The 24,444-nt window shown below is 35.7% G+C and overlaps 1 protein-coding gene across 1 annotated transcript; it reads left to right on the plus strand.

Annotated features, from left to right (window-relative positions):
- The first annotated feature begins 2,333 nt into the window (after window positions 1-2,333).
- Window positions 2,334-24,032, plus strand: LOC135203033 (uncharacterized). The gene is made up of 3 exons (XM_064232614.1): window positions 2,334-2,388; window positions 15,151-15,338; window positions 17,275-24,032. Exons 2-3 carry the CDS (start codon window positions 15,168-15,170, stop codon window positions 18,112-18,114), a joined length of 1,011 nt encoding a protein of 336 aa, XP_064088684.1. The 5' UTR covers window positions 2,334-2,388; window positions 15,151-15,167; the 3' UTR covers window positions 18,115-24,032.
- The last annotated feature ends 412 nt before the right edge of the window (window positions 24,033-24,444 follow it).

A 24,444-nucleotide genomic window follows, 5' to 3' on the forward strand; every position in this document is an offset into this window, starting at 1 on the left:
ACAGGTGAGAAATAAGAGACAGGGTGTAGGTCCTGACCGGTGTCGATTTTATTCCATCAATGACTTTGAGATAAAGTTGAAACCGGTCAGGACCTGCACCCTTTCTCTTATTTTTCACCTGTGGTAATGTGTGATATCTATATATGTATATGTATATATATATATATATATATATATATATATATATATGTGTATATATATATATATATATATATATATATATTAATTATATATGTGTGTGTGTGTGTGTGTGTGTGTGTTTGTGTGTGTGTCCATGACTTAACAACACACGTGCATGTTAACAAGCCAACAATAGTGTTACTATCCAATTCTAGCTACCTTAAATCACATATGATATGGGGAAGAGGAATTATAGGCTAAATACCTATTAAGCTTTCCCAATTCCTTCTGGTACCTCATTTCAGAAAAAGGTTCAATTTAATCTCTATAAATGACTTTGTACTTTTTTATCACTTTGAGTCACTCACTCCATAGCTATATATCAGTGGAGTCAGTATCACCATATGCCTCTCTCGATGGCTGAGTGATCTGAGGTCACTGTTTGTTGTTTTTTGCCAAAACCAGGCAGCAGTTCGAATCCCCAAACTGGTGGCGAAAGACATAGTTATAATTTCCCTTGGGTGCGAGTTTTTCCCTGTTGTATTGTGAATAGGATTGTGAATGACATTTATGGCTTAATATTTGTGAATATAAAAATGTCATAGTGTATGTGAGTTATATTACGAACACACATACCAGGTATACACTATATATATATATAATATATATATATATATATATATATATATATATATATAATGTGTGTGTGTGTATGTATGTATATGTATATATGATGTATATTGTGATATATAGCGTGTTACGTATATATGTATATATACACATGCATACATACATATACATACATACATATTTGTTACAAATTCTAATCTATTTTAAGAACAGGCACCACATTAAGCAATTACTGTTGACTTTACAGTTATTCAAACATGTTTCCGCCACTAAATAATAAAAAGATACATTTAGAAAGAAAACTCGATTAAAGATAATCATAAAGGAATAGGTAAACAGACTGAGGTAATGAAAAAGAGATATGATCGCAGGCTAGAAAAGTGACAAATGGCATCTTCAGTGTTCAAGCTTTTTCAGAATACAAACAAACATAGTTTTAAAAAAAAACAGTCATAATGACAATTGCTCCTCACAAAACGGAAGATGAAACGCCAACACTTCAGAATGGAATGAAAATGAAGACAGAAATTTGGGTTGATGAGAGAGAAAAAAGAAAATAAAAGATAACGCTGGCAACCGCCATGGAGCCTCATAGTAAGCGATCATTTCTTCGTCTTGGAAACTCAAAAATACTTTATTTTTATACTTTCTGAAAATTGAAAAGGGCTGTATTTTACTTTCTTCTTGTTTCACAAACGTTCTTAGAATAATTGAAAGCTTGGAAAAGAGAAATTAAAGGGAATTAGAGAAAGGAAAGCGATTGTTTTGCTACTCGTAAGAGGGAACAAAACCAGAGAAATGGGAACAAGGAGAGAATTCCAAAGCTTGCCAGGAGATATATAGGGAGTACCAGCATGTGGCATTGTAGTGGTGGATGTGGTTGCTTAGCGGGTGTTACGTGGCTTCCTGAAGAGATGAGGCACTTAGCTGTTTTGTTCAAGGGACTTACGGCTGGTCATAGAAAACGGGGGAATAGGAGGAGCAACTTACCAATTCAGTTAGAGGGAACAACAACCGATTTATTAACAACAAAAAGTAAAACGAACATTTATATTGAATTCTGGGGTGCAACAGTCAATATACTAAACGTACGAAATGAAAGAGGATATGAAAATTTATCCCATGAACGGCTGTAATGATCAACTCTCAAGCGGTATCTGCATCTGTATTAACAAAAGCAAATGCATCCTGAGATCTGAACAGCTGCGATCTACGACTCTGAAGTGGAATCCGCATCTGTATTTAGCAAAAGCAAATGCATCCAGGAGTTTCAACAGCTATAATCTTCAATTCTGAAGTGGTTTCTGCATCTGTATTTAGCACAAAAATGCATCCAGAGATCTGATCAATTCTGAAGAGGAATTTGTAGCAGGAACAGAAACTTATCAGGAAGGTCAGTTTACTATTTTTTTAGCCCTTTCATTAAAAATAAATACCTACAACATTGAAAAAGTATGATAAGCTTGATAACAAGAGGAAAAAAAATCAGCAAAGGGTTAAATCCTTTAGCAGCATTGATAAGGCAAATCCGGCAAACTATATTAAAATCTGCTTATCATTCCGATTACTGTTCAGTTCTGCTTTGGAAGTTGCACAGTGTTAGTGTCTGTTTCGTCACGTCCTTGGTCCTTCCTCAAGGTATTTCAGTGTGGATTGTCTCACCAAATTCTGACTTTTAATTCTGGAATTATTCCAAGACAGTGAGGAGATCAGGTGACATAGGAGTTAAAAACGAAACTTGCACAATAACTATACGAAAAAGTAATATTGTTAATTTTAAGAAAATCGTTGCTTCGCTTCGAAGATTTGCAGTTCATTTAAGGTGAAGCAGAGCAAAAAAAACATTGTACACACACACACACACACACACACACACATATATATATATATATATATATATATATATATATATATATATATATATATATACAGGAAGGTTGGGGCATCTGGAACGCCGTAGATTTAATATAAAAAGGATGGAGAAAAGCCAGCGTAGCATCATACATGTATTTTCCAAATTTTCGAGACTTTGGGTCTCATCATCAGGGCTGTAAAATATACAAAATATACAAATTAAAAAAGGCTCAGTATTAATATTAATAAAAAAAAACGGAACAACATAAAAGTTAAATTTATATAATATTTCCAAAAAATGAACTAGAAAAAAAATATATATATAAAAAATTAAAAAGTGAAGAATGCTTAAGTTAGTACCTATCTCTATGGAGTTAAAAAAACTGAGTGACATTGTCTGGTTAGGAAAGGAGGACGTCAACTATGCTATATATAGAGTTGTAGAAGAAGTCTGACCATTTAATGGGGGCACAAGCTGTTTGATTGTAACAATCAAACAGCTTGTGCCCCATTAAATGGTCAGACTTCTTCTACAACTCTATATATAGCATAGTTGACGTCCTCCTTTCCTAACCAGACAATGTCACTCAGTTTTTTAACTCCATAGAGATAGGTACTAACTTAAGCATTCTTCACTTTTTAATTTTTTATATATATATATTTTTTTTTCTAGTTCATTTTAAATTATTATATTAACTTTTATGTTGTTCCGTTTTTATTAATATTAATACTGAGCCTTTTTTAATTTGTATATTTTGTATATTTTACAGCCCTGATGATGAGACCCAAAGTCTTGAAAATTTGGAAAATACATGTATGATGCTACGCTGGCTTTTCTCCATCCTTTTTATATTATATATATATATATATATATATATATATATATATATATATATATATATATATATATATATAGGTAATGCATTACCTTTATCTATACAGAGCATCAAGTTTTATATATTTCGTAATCAATAATCAAATCATTAATATATATATATGTATATATATATATATATATATATATATATAGATATATATATATATATATATATATATATATATATATATACATATACATCTTTACTGCTCAGTAAAGGACGTTTAACGTCGAAAGGTCTCACAGATCCTCCTTCGTTTATTTTTCCTTCGTGTACATGTCTTTATTTATGGATTTATCACGTTCCTAACTTTCGTGATTCAGTTATACATATATATATATATATATATATATATATATATATATATATATACTATATATATATATATATACAATATATATATTATATATATGTATATAAATATATATATTACATATATACATATCTATATATAAATATATATATATATTTCATATATATATACTATTATATGCTGCTACATTTACAACCCCATATATCTTCTCTTTGATCGTATAAAATGTTAGAAAAGAGTTTTGCAACAATATCATATTCCTTATTTAGCTTAGAGTTATAGGATGTCTAAAAATGTATGTTCAGATTTCGCGTAACATAATTTAAAAGTATATAACGTAGAATGTGAAGAAAGAGAGAGATTAACTTTGTCCATTCCGAGATGGAATTGTTTCCTTAATATGTCATCGCTTCGAGATTAAGAGGAACTCGAGGTCTCCATTTGTTTTCCTATCCTATCATCGCATTTGATAAGGAATTTCTTTCTCAATCGAGTACGTGTCTTTGTTGAGCTAATACGTTCATGACTGGTTTCATACGCGTATGTCTTTGCCAAATAGCACGTGAAAATTTCACGATTTTTCTGTAAAGTTACGTCATATTAGAAGCTTCTAGAAGGATTGCACCATCTTTCTCATGCGCAAAACTTTTTGAGTGATATCCACTGTCCAGTTTCCGTAAGGAAGAAAGATCATTACAGACTTTGAATCTCTGGCGTTCAGACCTCTCCCTCTTTCTCTCCTTCTCTCTCTCCCTCTCTCTTTCGCACGCCACTTTTGAGTTCATATTAACATAACATAAATTGGTCACTCGCAACTTTTAGATTTCAGATTTGATATTTCTTAGAGTTATTTATTATTATTTAGTGTTTATGTGGAATCTGAACAAACATTGAACAAGTGTGTAACGACACCTTTTTCTTTTGTGAAATGTGATTTTGATGAAATTTATTGAACGAGCTCCAGCAGAAAGAAAATTGGTACCAAGGTAATGTGTGTTATATCTTTATTAGTTGCAACTAATAGTTACAGTGGTTTGAAGAATGATTTCAATTTTTACGCATTGCAAATTTTTGTGTTTTGTGTTTGTTTCATTTAAAGTGATTTTTGTGCATTTATCCATTTTCGTATTGAAGTGTTTGTTTTTTGTGCATTATCCAATTTCTTATTGAAGTGTGTGTTTTTATTTTATATTCTGTGTGATTGGAGGTTTTTACAATTTTGCTATTTTCCACATTTTTCTGTGTTTTCATTTGCATTTACAATTTGATTAACTTAATTATTGTCATTACCTAATCGTTGCACATTTAATTGAATTTAAAACTTAACACTTGTGAATTAATTTGCATTTACTTAGAATGCCTTTAAAGTTTTAGTGTTGTTTAGCACTTGTGAATTAATTTCCAAATTTTAATTATTACCTAGCTGTTTTCCTTCAATTTACTTGAAGTGAGTTAGAACCAGAGAGGTACTTAGACTTCTGAAATCAGGGAAGTACTTAGACTTTTAAAGTTGTTGATGGAATGATGCCCTTTAATTAATTTAATTACTTACAAGATTACCTCACACCTGTTTTGATGAACTTAGTCTGATTTTCTGCAATACTGGTAAGTTGTTTTTTTTGGGATCACTGTTGCCTTTAGAGTATTCAGTCGTTTACTGCCTGTGATGAAGGTTCCGGTGTCTGGCTGTTGTGAGGTAACAATTAATGAATGGTGAGTGTAGTAACCAGATACTTGGCACTTTGTCACAATATATATATATATATAAAATATATATATATAATATATATATATTATAATATATATATTAAATCGTATAATATATTAATATATATATATATATATATAGATTTACATATATAATATATATATATATTATATATATATATATATATATATATATATATATATATATATATATATGTATATATATATATATATATATATATATATATATATATATATATATATATATATATACTATATATATATATAACCAGATTGGGCAACACAGTAATTGGAAAACAAGCCATTATGTCGTCTGGATCTTCTACAAACTGCTAATGAGCCTTTTGTAGGCCTATACGTATTACATAGAGGGTTACGTCCCCGAAAGTTTTCGCACAATAAATGATCCTTAGTTCAAATTAAAACGGATTTTAACAATGTAATTCTTTCTTTAAAATGTGTAATTAATTGGAGAAATGATGAACGGTCTTGAACCACATCTAAACGACGGAATCAGAAAAAAAGCAAAAAACAAAAGAAACGCGCATCATCTAGGGGAAAAACTCTTTCATTATTCCTAAAAGAAAATAGAGCTTTTAATCCCCAAAGGAAAACCAGTATTTACCCCAAAAATATTCTCTTAAAAACACAGGTACACCTAAAACTTAGAACCTCAAATTTTCCCTTAAAAACACAGGTACACCTAAAACTTAGGACCCTAAATATTCCCTTAAAAAAAACAGATACCCCTAAAACTTAGGACCTTAAATATTCTCTTAAAATACAGGTACACCTAAATCATAAAATTCAAATATTCCCTTGAAAACACAAGTACACCTAAGACTTAGAATCTCAAATATTCCCTTAAAAACACAGGTACACCGAAAACGCAGGCCCTCAAATATTCCTTTGAAAACACAGGTAAACCTAAAACTTAGGACCTCAAATATTCCCTTAAAAACATGAGTACGCCTAAAACATAGGACCTCAAAAAGATCCTTAAAAGATTTTCGGGTCATTCACCGACGCGGAGAAGAAACATTTTTTTGTGTCTTATTCCTTGGCTCCTTTTTCATGAATTTTCATGAATTCAAACTTTCGTCAGTTGTAAATTCGGCGGGAGTGAGGTGAGTTGTCGCCCCCCGGAAACTCGTAAATTTCTGGGGAACCTTCGTAGAAGCCTCGAAATTTTCCTCTCAGGGATAAACTGAAGGAAAAAGGAAAAGTGTGTAACGGTGGTTTAGGAATATGATGCCAAATATATTCACGTTCGGTTAATGTTTCTCGTGTTTTTTTTTTTTCCTACGTGATGTGCGGTTTGATTTTTGAAGATTTTCCGTTGTATGTGTAAGGGGTTTTATATGTATGTATATATGTATATATATATATATATATATATATATATATATAGCGATAAATCAGGAAAATGATAGACAGAAATCCAAGCACTTTTGTCTTAGTAAAGACAAAAGCGACTGGTTTTCTACCTATCATTTTCCTGTGGTATTCGCTTATTTAATGAAATCACGTGCATCTACAGTGATTATATAGTAGTTTATATATATATATATATATATATATATATATATATATATATATATATATATATATATATATATATATACATTGTTATATGCTGGTACTTCCATAACAAATATATATTCACTTTGACTGAATAAAATGTTATATAGAGTTTTGCAACATTCTCAGATTCCTTAGTTAGCTTAAAGTTACAGGATGTCTTAAAATGTATGTTCAGATTCTGTATAACATGATTTAAAAGTTAATATAACGTAGAATGTAAAGAAAGAGAGAGATTAACTTCGTCTGTTTGAAGCTAGAAATTGTTTTGGTAACTTGTTATCACCTCGAGGTAAATCCGTTTTGTTATCATAACATGTCAATCTTAATCAAACTTGCTCGCTTGACTTCTGTTTGGAGCATGTAGAGAGCATACAACGTCATGACTGGTTTCATATGCGTATGTCTTCGCCGAAACCACGTGAAAATTTCACAATTTTTCTGTGAAGTTACGTCATATTAGAAGCTTCTAGAAAGATTGCACCATCTTTCGCGTGTCCAAAACGTTTTGAGCCCGTCAGTCTCTTGAAGTTGCCCATACAAAGAGAGCATCATTACAGACTTTGAATTCCTGGCATTTAGATCTCCCCTCTCTCTCTCTCTCTCTCCCGCATCATTTTTGAATTCATATTAACGTAATGTAAATTGGTCACTCGTAACTTTTAGATCTCGGATTTCTTAGAATTATTTAGTCTTATTCAGCGTTTTTTTTGTGGAATCTGAACAAACATTGTACAAGTGTGTAACGGCACCTTATCTTTTGTGAATATTGTGAAATGGTGAATTTTTTGGAACTAGCTGCAGCAGAAAGAAAATTGGTAACAAGGCAACGTGTTATTTCAAATTTATTAGTTGCAACTAATAGTTACAGTGTTTCATGAGACAGGTTTAAATTTTTACACATTGCAAATTTTTATGTTTTGTGTTTGTTTCATTTGAAATGATTTTTGTGCATCTATCCATTTTCTTATTGGAGTGTGTGTTTTTATTTTATATTCTGTGTGATTAGTGCTTTTTACAATTTTGGTGTTTTCCACATTTTTCTGTAGTTGTTTTCATTACTCAATTGTTGCACATTTAATTGAATTTAACACTTGTGAATTAATTTACATTTACTTAGAATTCTGTTCAAGTTTTAGTGTTGTTTAGCACTTGTGAATTAATTTCCAAATTTTAAGTATTGCCTAACACTTTTGAATTTCGATTGAATTAATTTTCTTGAATTTTGTGATAAATTTTACTTAATTTTCTTAAATTTTGTGATTAATTTTACTTGATTAATTCAAGAATTTATTAAGCTTTCCTTTGCTTTCAAGTAACAGTAATTTTCCCTGATATTGTGAATTTCACTTATAAATTTTGAGTTTAATAATAAAGTTTTGTATTTTAAATTTTTATAAGTGGTTCTTTTTCACCAGTATAATTATGATTTGCTTAGGTAGAAACGTAGAGTGGCAATTGAGCTGTTTTCCTTCAATTTACTCCAAGTGAGTTAGAACCAGGGAAGTACTTAGTCTTCTGAAATCAGGGAAACTTAGACTTTTAAAGTTGTTGATGGAGTGATGCCCTTTTATTAATTTCATTACACATAAGATTACCTCACACCTGTTTTGATGAACTTGGTCTGATTTTCTGCAATACTGGTAAGTTGTTTAAGGGATCACTGTTGCCTTTAGAGTATTCAGTCGTTTATTACCTGTGATGAAGGTTTAGGTGTCTGGCTGTTGTGAGGTAACAATTAATGAATGGTAAGTGTAGTAACCAGATACTTGGCACTTCGTCACAATATATATATATATATATATATATATATATATATATATATATTATATATATAGGTAGGTCAATGGATCGTGTGTCTAAGGACACTGGCACATCCAACATCCATTTCTTCTCACTCCAACACCAACAACCTCTCTCTCTCTCTCTCTCTCTCCCTCCCTCTCTCCCCACAACATCTATCTCTCTCTCTCTCTCTCTCTCTCTCTCTCTCTCTCTCTCTCTCTCTCTCCATTACCTAAGGCCATTAAATCAGACTCGTGAACATACAAAAATATACATTTATTTAAGAGCAAAGTATTGGCTAAATAAACTCTGGTTCTTAACAAAAAGATTAAATGAAAGGTTGAACTCAGATAACCCAATTCACATTTCTGCTACAACAACCAATATTAGCTTAGTCATAAAACTGGGCAAGTCATAATAAAGTCTCCATAGTAACACCATGAAACATTAGTTAAGTTCCCATATCAATTAAGTCAGTTCCCCTTTCTCTAATCAGTTCCCCTTTCTCAGAATCGCCTATAAAAAGACAAGAGAACATATCGATAAGCAAAGATTATAAATCAAATCAAAAGGTCATATGAAATGGAACATCTTTGAAATAAATATTCAAAATACAGACAAGCCACACTTTTGGCTAAATAATAAGTATGCTTACCCATTCAACACGGTATGCACAAACACTTTATAAAAACTACTTTGGCAGAAGACATCTTGGCTCTGCCGCCTCTGTAATGATCTCCCCATCTTGGTTACCTAACACTCTCATAATTATGTAGGGAAAAAGCTCACACACATTGTTCATGCCCAGGAACTGCCTCTAGCCAGTTTCAGAAGTCACAGACTCGTGAAACACGCTGTAGAAAGGCAAAACGTCTCCCAGTGGAAGACAACTGAAAACTTCCGTAGTCTAAAAGCGCCATAAAACCCCGTAGACTCGTAGATTCTCTTGCATGTCGGCAAACATCAGCAACATACATCTCTGTAGTAGTTGAAGGACGTCTTGCTGAAGGCATAAGGGAAACGATGTTTATGGTGTTTCAGTATGTTAGTCATGTCATTGGTCAATTAAAGAAGAATTAACCCCAGACATACATCTGCCAGATAAGACCTCAAAAATTCTAAGAAATACTAACTGAATGTTTCCCAATGAACCCCATTAATATAACCACTGAACTAATTTCTAACTACAACTCGTAAAGGAACTTCATAAGATCGCTAAATCATAAATCACTATCATAACCTCGTAAAGAAAATATTAAATTTTCCAATTTAATTCTCCAATAATATAAAATAAAAAACTTGCCAACCTCACACACATATCAGCACAAAAACTCTACGGACTACTGTCATCACACTTAAACTCATCAATTCTCACAAGAACAAAAAAGATAATGAGCCCAAGAAAAAAAACGTAACAAACCCAGCCCCAAGTTGTTCTCTCAAGCTCTGATATTTCAGTAACCCATAAAATCAGTAAGAACCCTTTTACTGTTTACATAATTAACCTTCATGAAATATAATGCTAAACACCCTTTCTATTTAACTCACATACCCCGACAAATCATATCTCCTGTCTAAAATAGAAATGCTATGTAAGCTTAACCCCAATTACAACAAATCTCGTAGGAAAAGAAAAAAAATATTAAAAAAGATAATAGCAACAATAAGAAGTGAACTTTCCCCCATTACACAGCGCACATAAGAGAAGAAAAAACATATATAATTCAACATTTCCCCTCATAAATGCAGTATGTATCATTATGAAATTTGCTATCACAACAATTTCATCGATCAGAAACGACCGGAAACAATCCCCTTACATAGTACATCTCCGAAAATAGTGCAGAACTCGAGTAATCAACACCAAAGGAAAAAAAGTCAGCAACCAGACTCATCACAGCATTATCAGCAAAAATCTACCTGTGAACACCTCAGGTGCTCGAACTGCACTATAGATTTGTCTACTCAGGCTTCCAACTTCAGAAACCATTATTCTCCTAAAATTTTATACTAACCATTATTCTCCAAAAAGCCCCAAAAATTCTATATTAACACCATATAAGCCCATTTCACAAAATTATCTCCAGAATATCACCAAGGTGCCCAAAAATTGTCCTCAAAGACATAACTCCTCCATGACATTACCCCAGTTATATAAAACAAATTATCACCTATTCGGGATATAAACCAAAGTAAACCACAATTCAACAATTATATGCCGCCAAAATAACCACTGGTGAGTATAAAAAATGCAACTTCTCCATAAAACCACAATGCAGTAATGCCACTCGCCTCCATAGCCATAACACTAAAGGAACCACAATACCCACCTCTATGGCTCGTAAAACAACAGAAATTCAGTTCCAAAAATCATAAACACAAAAAAACAATTCACCACCAAAGATTAATGCCACCCATATACCACCATATTAATAATAATACCACCCAGGCAATAAAAATATTCCCCTCCATTTCACTAGCATCCACACATCACCATATTCCCCTCTATTTCACTAATAATCACATATGGAATAAAAAGAAGTATTCAAAAAATCTTTATATCTCCAAGCAGGGTAATCAAAAATGAAACTCTGTCCCCGAAAAATGAACTCAAAGCATCTAGCTGATACACTTGAAAACATTGCCACATATCTTCTCTCACAAAAATTTCCATTTGCACCAAAATAACTGCAAAAATAATTGAACTAAACACAGCTCTTACCACCATAGGCCTAAACTATGGACTATCTCCAACAAAATAAAATATCACATGGCCAAAAATATTATATCTCCAATTCTCCAGTAAAATAACCTCGAAAAGCCTCTTTAAGGAGATCAATGTTACAGTCAAAAACTATAAACTCTCAGTTTAGCATAACTGCTGAGAAGGTAAAAAACTTGGCAAAAAAATTGCCCAGGAAATTCTGAAAAAAAATCATTAGTGTGCCATAACTCATTGCACAAAACTACAAATCCAAAGTGTCTAAACAAAGGCTTCCCCATATTTACTACGGCACAGGCCACCAGAAACTTAATGAAGTTTCCTACCTCTGGCAAACTTGCCACAAACACAATTGTGCAAGAGGCCAACAATTTCCGGAACTCAATTATCCAGAAAAAAAATGTAGTGCCATTATATACACATCCAAAAATGCAAAAATTCTCCTCTAAATCTCTTGCAGCATCCAACGGCTGAAATTATAAACGCATTCCCAAACAATGATTCCAAGTCACGAACTGAGGTATTAAAAATCTACACAAACTGTTCGGACAGAAAAAAAATTCAAATTCGCCCATGATAAAAAAACTTACGTCAGCAATGGCTAACGTCCAAAAGGGAAAAGAAAAATCAATGGCACTGTCGACTATTCCCGTGACACCTGTAACATCTGTGACTCACGTAGACTTCAAGCAGTTATCTGCTGAACCCATGAAAAAAAGGAAAACTCTAGGGCTATCACAGAAAACCAAAGAAACACCCGGGCTAAAGAAGACCGGTAGGTATTCTCACTTTGACTTTCACCATAGTCTTGAAATGGGCATTAACACAATATCCTCCAATAAAACACCATTAAATTTGTGGTTAGTACCTCCCATATTCACAAAAATCACCACCCTTAGTATTCATTACAAGCACCCATGTTAGTATCAGTATCACCAAATTCACCAGATTCACCACCCATAAATCATCACATTCACCAAAATCATTACCACCGTGAACTCCAATAGAATCCCCCTAAATATCTCTCGCAATAATTCTACATAAATATCTCCCATAAACAATTCCCCTTAAAATATCTCCGTGAAATATCTCCGGTATCACCAGTATGAAATTTAATATTACCATTCACCAGTATCATCACCATTTGCATCACCAAACACAACCCCTATAGCATCACCATTTTAAAATAGTCTCCACATCCCAAACACATCCTCATTCTAAAATAATCTCTGTATCCCCACTTATAATCACGTCCTCTACCATTGTGTAAAGGCATTCTCCAAAGCATAAGGAAAACTTGCACCATATTCATATTCATTTTCTCTTTACTCAAAAGAAAGAACAAAAATCGTTCTAAAAGAAACCCTACGGACATATCACATCATCTCTCAGTGGGTATCAGCTGACTCAAGAACATGGCAATGAACTTTCTTTTCAAGGCCAAACTTACCCCCATTACCCCGGCACAAAGAAAAAAAAAGTTCACCCTCCTGTTGGCACTACCCCATGGATGACACCAGCCTCCCTTAGGCACTACCCCTTGGATGCGTATGCATGACGGAAAACTGTCTCCAAGAGCCAAAAAAATGCAATCCAAGCACCCCAAGAACTGAGTTGCATGTATGGAAAACCTCATATGCATGCGCATGTATTAAAAGAAAGACGACTGCGTCGCCTCTGAACATGTACTAAGAAAAAAAACTCATCACGTTCTGCTCCTATGGGAAAAGAAATATGGTAATCTGCCTCTTTAACTCCAAAAATGATTCATACACAAAGTTAGAACGAGAGAAAAAAACACTAGGGCCTAAAAACAAATGTACCACTCATGCCGTCAATGAGAGAACACCAGATCGCCGACTCACGCATGTAAAAACATACTAATACACACATACTCGCGTGTGTAAGAACAACCTGGTACTCGAACAGGAAAACACTTGGCAAACGCGCACTTACAAGACCCACTGAGTAACAGATTCCCTCGAGGCATCTCACGATTGACAAAATGCTGACGCTAATTGAATTTTTCCCTCCCAGTACCACAATGGCGGCTGAATAATTCTTATCACCTGTCACCTATCGATTGAAATCCTAACACATTTTCACAACCAGATTCTCAAAACAGCCTCTTTAAGCTGCTATTAATCTCACAAAAGGCATAACAACGGTCCAAACACTGCTAGCCACCAAACTTAAACCGAAGATTCTAATCTCGGTATTTCTACTTTAAAAGGTAGCAATGGATCGTGCGTCTAAGGACACTGGCAACATCCAACATCCATTTCCTCTCACTCCAATACCAACATCCCCCCACCTACCTCTCTCTCTCTCTCTCTCTCTCTCTTCTCTTTCTTCTCTCTCCTCTCTCTCTCTCTCTCTCTCTCTCTCTCTCTCTCCTCTCTCCATTATCTAAGGCCATTAAATCAGACTCGTGAACTTACAAAAATATACATTTATTTAAGAGCAAAGTATTGGCTAAATAAACTCTGGTTCTTAACAAAAAGATTAAATGAAAGGTTGAACTCAGATAACCCACTCCACATTTCTGCTACAATAACCAACATTATCTTAGTCATAAAACTGGACAAGTCATAATACAGTCTCCATAGTAACACCATCAAACATTAGTTAAGTTCCCATATCAATTAAGTCAGTTCCCCTTTCTCTGATCAGTTCCCCTTTCTCAGAATCGCCTATAAAAAGACAAGAGAACATATCGATAAGTAAAGATTATAAATCAAATCAAAAGGTCATATGAAATGGAACATCTTTGAAATAAATATTCAAAATGCAGAAAAGCCACACTTTTGGCCAAATAATAAGTATGCTTACCCATTCAACACGATATGAACAAACACTTTATAAAAGGTACTTTGGCAGAAGACATCTTGGCTCTGCCGCCTCTGTAATGATCTCCCCATTGGTTGCCTTACACTTTCATATGTAGAGAAAAAGCTCGCACACACGTACTAACTCACACACACATTGTTCACGCCCAGGAACTGCCTCTAGCCAGTTTCAGAAGTCACCTCTGCGACCGCCCGTAGCAACAGGACATGGCACTGACCTGCACAGACAGCAATTTTGACATCACACCAACAAAAAAGATACATAAAATATATTATCAATACATCCCTCTTTTTATATAACACACACACACACACACAAACATATATATATATATATATATATATATATATATATATATATATATATACATATATATGTATAAATGTACATATAACGTATATGTATGTGTGTTATTATAATTGCCACAGTGCTCTCAGAACCTCTAATTTTTCACACTTTTTGGATACGCTTGTCACTACAAAGCCTTAGATCCAACTGCAAGAAATATGAAGCAATTGTGATGTCCGGTAGCGAGAGTAGAACCCGCATCCCGAGAAACCTATGACCTCTAATATATATATATATATATATATATAGATATATATATATATATATATATGGCAGAGTACTATAATCCCGGTGCCTTCCGTGTCTGCTCATCAGAATCATATACTGCCACCTTTTTTCAGGTGGTCTTGTTCCGAAAATGAATTTGGGCTACTTCCTGGTCCTGCTGACGACGACAGGGGTGATGTCAGGAAACGTCAGGACCCCAACATCTACTACTACTACCACAGTCGTCGAGGCTTCTGTAGATTCTCCTTTCTGTAGGCTCATAGGCAGCCATCTTCACTGCGACTTCAAGAGCTATGATTATGTAGGTGACAAGTGATGCCAGTGTTGTAGATTATATTATGTATATATGTATGTGTGTATACGTATATATATATATATATATATATATATATATATATATATATATATATATATATATATATATATATATATAAGCGAGTAGATGTCTTAATAAAGACGAAAGTGCTTGGGTTTCTGCTTGTCATTTTTCTGTGGTAGTGTTCGCTTCCTGAATGAAGTCTCGTGCATGCATCTATTGTGATTTTTAGGATATATATATATATATATATATATATATATATATATATATATATATGTATATATATGATATATATATATGTGTGTGTGTATGTGTGTGTGTATACGTTCATATTTTATACATATATAGATATATGCATATCTATATATACATATATAAATACATATTCAATATATTCATTTTACAAAAACACCCTATACTCGTAGTCTTAGAAAAGCCTTAAAAATGCTTTTATTTCAGAAAACACTTGAACATTTAAGTCAATCTAATATCTAATCTACACACCCAATAAATCTCCCCAAACTGTAAAGGTGTCTATTTGCACGCTTATTCTTATCAGTGAGAAAGCGATAAGGAGTTAAAACCTATTTCTTTAAATCTCCTAAACCTCGTCTTTCTACTGACCAAACATTTGCTGCTGATAATACCGTCTGTATCAGTTACAAAAGGTTACAGACAGTTACAGAAAATTGGTGATTCAGTTTCGTCGTCAGGTGCACTCTACTTTCCCATCCCCCGCAGGAGGGTAGTAGCTTTAGTGCATCCCATGTGGTGCACTGTAGACATGAAAAAGTTTTTTGCATCGTCCCTTCGGCCATTAGCTGTAGCCCCTTTTATTCCTTTGACTGTACCTCCGTTCGCATTTTCTTTCATCCGTCTTACTTCCCTCCACATTCCCCTAGCAATTGTTTCTTAGTGCAACTGCGAAAGTATCCCCTCCTGTTAGGCCTTTCAAACCTTTTTACTCTCAGTTTCCCTTCCAGCCCTTAATGACGTCATCACAGGTGCTTGGTCTCTGGGCTAAATTCCGTATTCCCATTCCAGACTGGTCTTTTCTTAACAGATTTATTTTACTCTCGGTTAATCAAAATTTCCGGTTTTTATTTATTTATTTATTTATTTATTCGTTTATTTATTTATTTATTTATTTATTTTGTAAATGGGGATCCTCCATACGATCTTTTCAAGTTGAAAATATTGACGAGAGTGGATTGATTTTTTTCTTTCGTTCTTTAAACCTTCGCCTGCAAACTTTTGTACTGGCATAAACCCACGAAGGCTCCAAAGGGAAAACAGTCTGTGTGTGAGAGAGAGAGAGAGAGAGAGAGAGAGAGAGAGAGAGAGAGAGAGAGAGAGAGAGAGAAGGAACTTATAGGAAACGGTGATCAATGAATAAATAGATATGAAAGAATACAAAATAAAACCAAAACACCTGAATTTCGGAAACATCAGCATCTGAAAACAGGGCTGACTTCGCTCCTCTCTTGATGTTTGGAGAACAGAAGATTCCACAACGTCAATATGGGCTAACTATTCAACATATTCTATAGACGGATCACTTAAGGTAGATTCTAGGGTGAGCCCTCTGCCTGCGAGACATTTGTTTGGCGGCCGCTGATTGGCTGGGAGCTGCCTACCTCCCGGTACCAGCCAATCAGCGGCCGCCATAGAGACGTCTCGTAAGCATAAGGTTCATCCAAGAATCTACCTTAAGTGAACCAGCTACAGTTGTAGCCAAGATATCAATCTGAGGCGTTGTAAACCTGACGCTTTTGTTGTTTATAAACAAAGGAGGAAGATTACAGTATACTCCGATGGTAATGCAACGAGCTTAGTATTTATTTATTTAATTTAGCATTAAAGTCATTTACAATTTATAACTCATATATGATTGCAGTGAATTATTTCTACTCGCCAGATAGTCCAGGTGGGGCAGTCTGCCGAAAACTCAGTCGAGAGAGTCATCATCCGTTCTGCTCTGAGAGTCGAGGTCAGATTTGACATCTGCGTCAATCTTTCCTTCGTAGACGTCCTCCGTGTAACCCTTCAGGAGTATGGCAGCCCGAGTAACCACTACACCCCTGCGAGCACCTGCCAAGGTATAAATATTATCATCCACAACTCCTCAGTTGAGAAACTTCCTAGACACACTCACGGGATATCGGTAACATCATCGTACGTCAGACATCTCCCGCTGACTCGTCCGCGTGGATATCTAGTCTCAACTATGTCAGTCTTCGGCGTCGCTGACATCAACGAACCAGTCGCCAATCAAGTCTTATATTTCAAGGACTCGGTTATCCAGAACCTGACGAGGCTGGAACTGACTTCGAAAACGAGCTTGTATCTCGTCAACACGACAGTTCTTCATCATAGGCCTAGAGCCTTGTCAGTTGGTAGTGGTTCTTCGCTCTACATCATCAGAAGTGATGGTTTTAACTTAAATGGAACTATCGACTTGAAACCCGGCTCTATGGTGAATATTTACAGCCCTGCTAGTGAAGTCAGCTTCGCAGTATCTAGTTTAAATCAATCAGAAAATATGATAAGTACCAGTTACGAATTACCTCAGAATCTAACAGAGAGATGTCTCATAAATCATGAATCCTTATCAGAAGACATTACTTATGTTTTTGTTCTTCTAATTCTCCTGTTGCTCCCAGGGAATGTGTATCTCTGTATTTGCCTCGTTAGATCAATGACTGGGTCTCCTGCCTTCGTAAACTATCTGTTACTGAATGAGAAGACCAGTAAATGAGGTAGACATTGTCACCAATATAACAATTACCTTCATTCACAAGTTGCATTCTTGTAACGAAAGGCTGAAGGCCACTTTATTTGCCACAGCTACTAGCGGATAAAAAGCCCTTGTTTGAAGAAAAAAAAAGAAACAGTGAAATGGAACTCCTTCAAGGTGGCTGCTACTGTGGTCTTGTATACCTTTATGTACACCCTTAGACAAAGCAATAATTTCTAGATCCCATGATGGAACAGCAAAGATTGAACTTCCTCACAAGCACGTATTAATAGCCTTTTAACAATGCTAAAATCTCGATAATCTACTACATGTAATTCATAATGAATTTGCCACAGGAAAAAGACAAACCCATGGCTCTGGATATAGGTCACAGACTCACTAATGTGCAGAGGTCCTGACTATATTTTATGCCCACAGAGTTGGCGGTTCAGGGACTCTGCTTGCTGATATTTCACAGACCAATTAAAGCATAAATTATTGAACTTATTCGGAGAAAGGACGTTCCCAAATGTATAGTATTTTGCAGGACTACAGGTAGTAGTCTACAACTCACTGAAGCAAAAGACCTGTAAACAGAAAAGGCAGGTCACTCTCAGCACAGTACACTGACTAAATACCAAGCGTCTGGAGCCTCCCAACTTTGTTTCAGTGATATGAATGAATGAACTTCTTGTGGGACCTTACAATCAAGAGACCAAGAAAAAGTGCCAAGGAAGACAATATCGAAAAATTTATTCAGAAAACCTTACCCAAGCTTCCCCTCTTGGACATCAGCTATCACCAAAGATAAGCAGTGCTTCAGGTGCCATGGTCAGTTCTTGCTCATTGGTGGCACTTCTAAACCCTCTAACGTTTTCCAGTATTCATAGTTTCCGTCTGGGTAAGTAAAATGCCCATCAGAGAATTCATCTTTAACGGTGGGTAACTAAAACTCCTAGGAATGTTCAGCCACAGAACAAAATATTAAAAGACCACCAAAGGTCAGTTTTTTATAGTATACTAATAGTAGATTCACATCAACCGTGCATTTGATGTCTAGGCCAGTCCCTTACGACGCTCCTGATTGGCTGTTGATAAGCCAATCACCGGGCTGGAAACTTTCAGTCTCTCTCGAGAGAGAGTTCACATAGGCAGGAAGTATGTTCCACCTCTCCTGAGGGATACTTTTGACAGACGTATCCCTCAGGAGAGGTGCAACATAGATCCTACCCATGTGAACTTTCAAGGGAGACTGAAAGTTTCCAGGCCTGTGATTGGCTTATCAACTGTCAATCAGGAGCGTCATAAGGTACTGGCCTAGACATCAAATGCACGGTTGATGTGAATCTACTATAGAAGACATTCAATACACTACAATGGACCTGTTTGCGAAGAATTAACGTACAGCTTCTCCAAATGAGTTATCATCCGTTACAGATTTCGGTATGATTCGAGAATTGGAAACCACCGTAGATGCCTCATATCTACTGTGATATTATACGAATCAAGTGGAACAGTGCCACTGTCCACAGACACGTAAGGAAGGTTTACAATTTTATTTTCTGTTTTATTGAAAGGAAAATAAAATCAATCAAACGTTACGTGATTTGATTTCAGTTGCTATAGTAGTACATTCATTTGACGAAGGCAATTTGTCACTGGACGTCAAAAAGAGAAACAAATGACATTCGGTTATGAACAGGAAAACTTAGTCATTCTCTCTCTCTCTCTCTCTCTCTCTCTCTCTCTCTCTCTCTCTCTCTCTCTCTCTCGTGTATAGCCACTTAACTTAAGACAATCGACTATACGCTATCCCCCCCTATTTCTCTCACTCTCTTTCTCTCTCGTGTAGTCCTTCAACTCAAGACAAACTACTTCTCTCTCTCTCTCTCTCTCTCTCGTGCAGTCACTTTAACTCAAGACAAACTACTTTACTCTCTCTCTCTCCTTCTCGCTGTCTCCCCCTCTCTCTCCCGTCTAATCACTTTAACTCAAGACAAACTACGTTACTCTCTCTCTCTCTCTCTCTCTCTCTCTGACATGCCAAAGTAAAAGAAAAATTCCACGGCTCAGAATCAAACATGACCCGAGCGCAGTACATGAGAGAGTATTGGTTCTCGGTGTCTAAAGGCAGGCTGGATATTAGGGACGGGTCTGAAGGGATGGTTTATGGACCAAATACGTCTCCAGCAGAAGTGTTATTCCCTCTGGCAACAACAGGTGGCCTTTCTCGACGAATTCGCCCACCTGTTTCTGCGGCAATATTTGGCGATATTTTCCACTCTCTCTCTCTCTCTCCTCTCTCTCTCTCTCTCTCTCTCTCTCTCTCTCTCTCTCGATTCGCGTGAGTATACGCTCTGTTGGGGATTTAGGAAATGGATGCACTTTTTCCTTTACCTCCCTTTTTTTTATATGTTCTCCTGGAAAGCTCACACACACACACACACGCACGTACACTCTGCCATTTCACTTCCAAGATTTTGTTTTTATTTTGTGTTTATTTTCCCGCCCTCCCCCTGCTTCGAAAATGGGATATACTGGGGACACCATTGTCCTTTTATGCTCTGAAATTTTCATGCAATGTGTGAACTGAAAGACGTCGCGTTGAATGCGCGGGAAGGAAAAATATAGCGAGTGGGCGAGAGGGTAAACCAAACAAACATTAAGAAGAAATTTTAACTTGTACTTTGTTTCTTTGCTTTGAACTTTGTTCTTTTAATTTACATACGGAATAGATGACTGGAATATCTGTTCATCGTTTCTTTTCATCCAAAACTGTGTGTCAGTGTCCAAATCGACCTTAAAGAAGCAGGTTAAGCCTAGGCCTAAAACGGTTTGCACGAGTCTATGTGCAAGAGGGTAACCCATTATACATCAAGAAGAAATTGTATCTTTACAGATTAGCTCACTGAAAAGTCTATCCAAATCTGTTTCTCAGTTCAGAGATAGAGGTTAGGTCTAGGCTCCCACACGGTCTGTATGAGTGTATCATGATGGGAATCTATCTCTATAGCCCTTTATGATTTAACCCAATAACTGGACATGTCTGGTAATCTGCTTCAGGGGACAGTGTTTGCCGTTCATAACTTTTTCTAAGCATATTTCTCAGTGGGGGGTGGGGGGGGACCGTAGATCACGGTCTCTTTAGTAATTGTTCACCGTAAAACTATACCTCCAGAAGTGCAAAACCAGTGAGCAGGAACAATACTTGGATCAATTTCTCATGTTTTTCAGGTAGAAGTTGACCCATAAAGAGTTGCAAAATAATATGAAAAGCCTTTATGACAAATAGCTTTGAACCACAGAGGGTCTTTTCATGGTTTACATACTGTAAAGAATTAGAGAGTGTGTGTGTGTGTGTGTGTGTGTGTGTGTTCATTTGTGTTCAAAACGGAAGAAGAGAGTAGAATATACTATTTATTCTGAAACAGTAAAATGAATATGATTACAGGTATACTTATTAATATATAATAGATTAAACTGGATATTTATTAAAAATAAACTATAAAAATAATGTGTGCTTGAATACATCCTCAATTTAAGTAACAAAAAGCCATTGATGGTGGGAGGTCTCGTCACGGAAGCAAAGATAGGCCGAGAATAGTTGGTTGAAGAGTCCACTACTGATTGTGTCTGTTTATTAAATAGAAGCCAAAAAAATAATATCGCTGGTGCTCCAAACAGCTAAGAAAAATATAATTGAAGGAACTGAATGAAAACACCATTTATACTTGAAATCTCAGAGAGAATTAGATAAATATTATACAGCCTTTTGGATGATAGAGCAGGAATATGAGAGAAGGCCGTTCAATAGATCCATATTTCATAGAAGATTAAACACCCCGAACCAAACCGAATCGTATTGATCACGAGGCACTGTAGCTAAGCGCTTCATTTTCACAATAACGTAACCAATCAAGAAGCTTCGCAGACTCACTGGTCTATTAAAAGCCGAGGCCAAAGACGTTACAATTTGACAAACAAAATCAGGCAAAATGAAATCGTCTTCTTTTGTACCTTACCTAAACAGTAAGGCCATTGCTTACTTGATCATGATGTACTTTATTTTTTTTCTCTCTTTTTAGAATAACGTACCAATCACGAAGCCTCGCAATGATTCGCTAGGCTATTATAATCCAAGGCCAGAAGATCGTTACGAGTCGATCGCTAACAAACAAAGCTCACGGGCAAAGCTCTCCGGAGGGGGTTATGGATCGTAAAGTGAGAGGCAAACACAACAGCGATCGTGAAAGTTATCTTTAGTGCCTTTTCGCAGATATATCTGGTTTTATCACACCACCCTTGGCTCTTCTTCCTCTTCTTCTTCCTCTTCTTCTTCTGCTCATTTCTCGTTTTGTTTCGTCCTTACACAGATGTTGTTCGAGCTTGCGGACGGCTCCATGTTCGGTGGGTTAGGCCGATGTCTATTGGCAAAGCCTCCTCGCGTCTGGCCCGAGCCAATAATCATCTGAATAAATCCATTTCCATTACATTTGGTTCCATTTTATTAAGTCTGTTATTGTCTCGCTCCTTTTTTTTTTTTTCTTCTTCTTCTTCTTCTTTTTCTTATTGGATTCCCCCCCCCCTCCACCACTTTAACTTCCCCGAAAACCTCTCTCTCTCTCTCTCTCTCTCTCTCTCTCTCTCTCTCTCTCTCTCTCTCTCTCTCCTTAACACCACATGTCACCTACTCTCTCTTTCTCTCTCTTATCACCACAATGTATACCTTCGGCCACTCTATATCTCTCTCTCTCTCTCTCCTTACCTTATCACCACAATGTTTACCTTCAACTACTCTCTCTCTCTCTCTCTCTCTCTCTCTCTCTCTCTCTCTCTCTCTTACCTTATCACCACAATGTTTACCTTCTGTTACCCATGTTTGCCCAGTTGCGTTCTTTCCCTGCGTCTGCTCCTCGGGGTCTTTGTACAGCGGCGTTTTTCGCTTTGCTCGTCAATTTGTTGGACAAATATTGTCTTTTCTGATTGCTATCCAAGTTGCCTTCGCCATTGTAATTTTTGTCCTTCGCTACTGCTTTCTCCTCAGAAGGGCAATTTCGAAAATTCTGATATCCGCGCGCTATTCGGACGTCCTTGGAAAACGCCTGATTGCGTATGATTTGGCGCGAAAAGAAAAAAAAAGCGAGTGAGGATTGCGTCGAATGAAACTTTTGGGAGGATTGCGTCGTAAGTAAAAGAAAAAAAATAATAAAAATAAAAAAAACACGCGGGCGAGGATCTCATAGGGAAAACAACTGGTGTGAGGATGAGCTCGCGTGAACGAAACGCACCTGAAGATCATGTCGATGAAAAACGACCGTGAAGATGAGGGTTACATCGAAATAAACGTGCCTGATGATTGCATCGAAAAGAACGCTTATGATTAGCGCGTCAGAAATAACACGCTTGAGGATGAGGATCGTGTCGGAAAAAATGCGTGTGAGGATCACATCTAAAAAAAAAAAAAAAAGCTTGCGCAGATTACATCTTTAAAAAACGCTCCCATTAGGATCACCGCCCGTGGTAAAATGCGCGCGGTTTTATCGAGCAAGCTGAAAGAGGAAAAATAAAAGACGCGTTTCACGAGCGTTATACTTGACGCCTAGCAATTAGATCTTCACATGTTCCTTGAAGATGGCTGAGATTTGCGGTTAAGTATTTCCTTTGCAGTAATCCATTGCTTGCATGTGAGTACCTGCACGGCTGTATCTATCTCCTAGATCAGTGTTTTTCAACCTTTTTGTGCCCATGGCCCATTTTTGGCATTCCAAAGTGCTCGTGGCCCAATGCCCTTCAAAATTGCGTAAAAATATAATAATAGAATTTTATTAAAGTTTTTTAGAACACTTTTATTAGTTTTATATTATCATTTACAGAACTATTTCTTTAGAGCACTTCATTAGTTTACATTTTCATCACTGGAAGAAAATGTTGGCCTTTATTTACTGATAATAACTCATATATGTTTTAATCAAAACTCAAAGGACATGTTTTCACTTAAGAAATTAAACACTCCAGTGTTTGCCTAATTAAATTTTATGGATTGTAATAATAACTCAAAATACTTTTTCACTTTTAACAGTATTCTAAATAAATTTTGGACATTGAAATAAAAACTAAAATTCTTCTTTTTTGACTTATGAAGTTAAGCACTGGCCTGCATTTATAGTAAATAAAATTTGTCTATTTGTATTGTAATAAAAACTAAATTTATACTTATACAACAATTATAGAAATAAAATTAATAGTACTTTATTGTTGTCATATAAAATACTGCATAGATTTGGTAGCTAGTGTGATGGTTGTAGATAATGCACATCTCATATCATGCTCCACCTCCAAGCGATTTCTTGT

Source organism: Macrobrachium nipponense, chromosome 33, assembly GCF_015104395.2.
Source record: "Macrobrachium nipponense isolate FS-2020 chromosome 33, ASM1510439v2, whole genome shotgun sequence".
Classification (NCBI taxonomy): Eukaryota; Metazoa; Arthropoda; class Malacostraca; order Decapoda; family Palaemonidae; genus Macrobrachium; species Macrobrachium nipponense.

What these genes read in the sequence shown, in the direction of transcription:
- LOC135203033 (XM_064232614.1), top strand. Translation starts at nt 15,168, where the DNA reads ATGAATTTGGGCTACTTCCTGGTCCTGCTGACGACGACAGGGGTGATG. An exon ending in ACTTCAAGAGCTATGATTAT is followed by an intron (nt 15,339 to 17,274) that starts GTAGGTGACAAG and finishes TCTACTCGCCAG; the next exon opens with ATAGTCCAGGTGGGGCAGTC.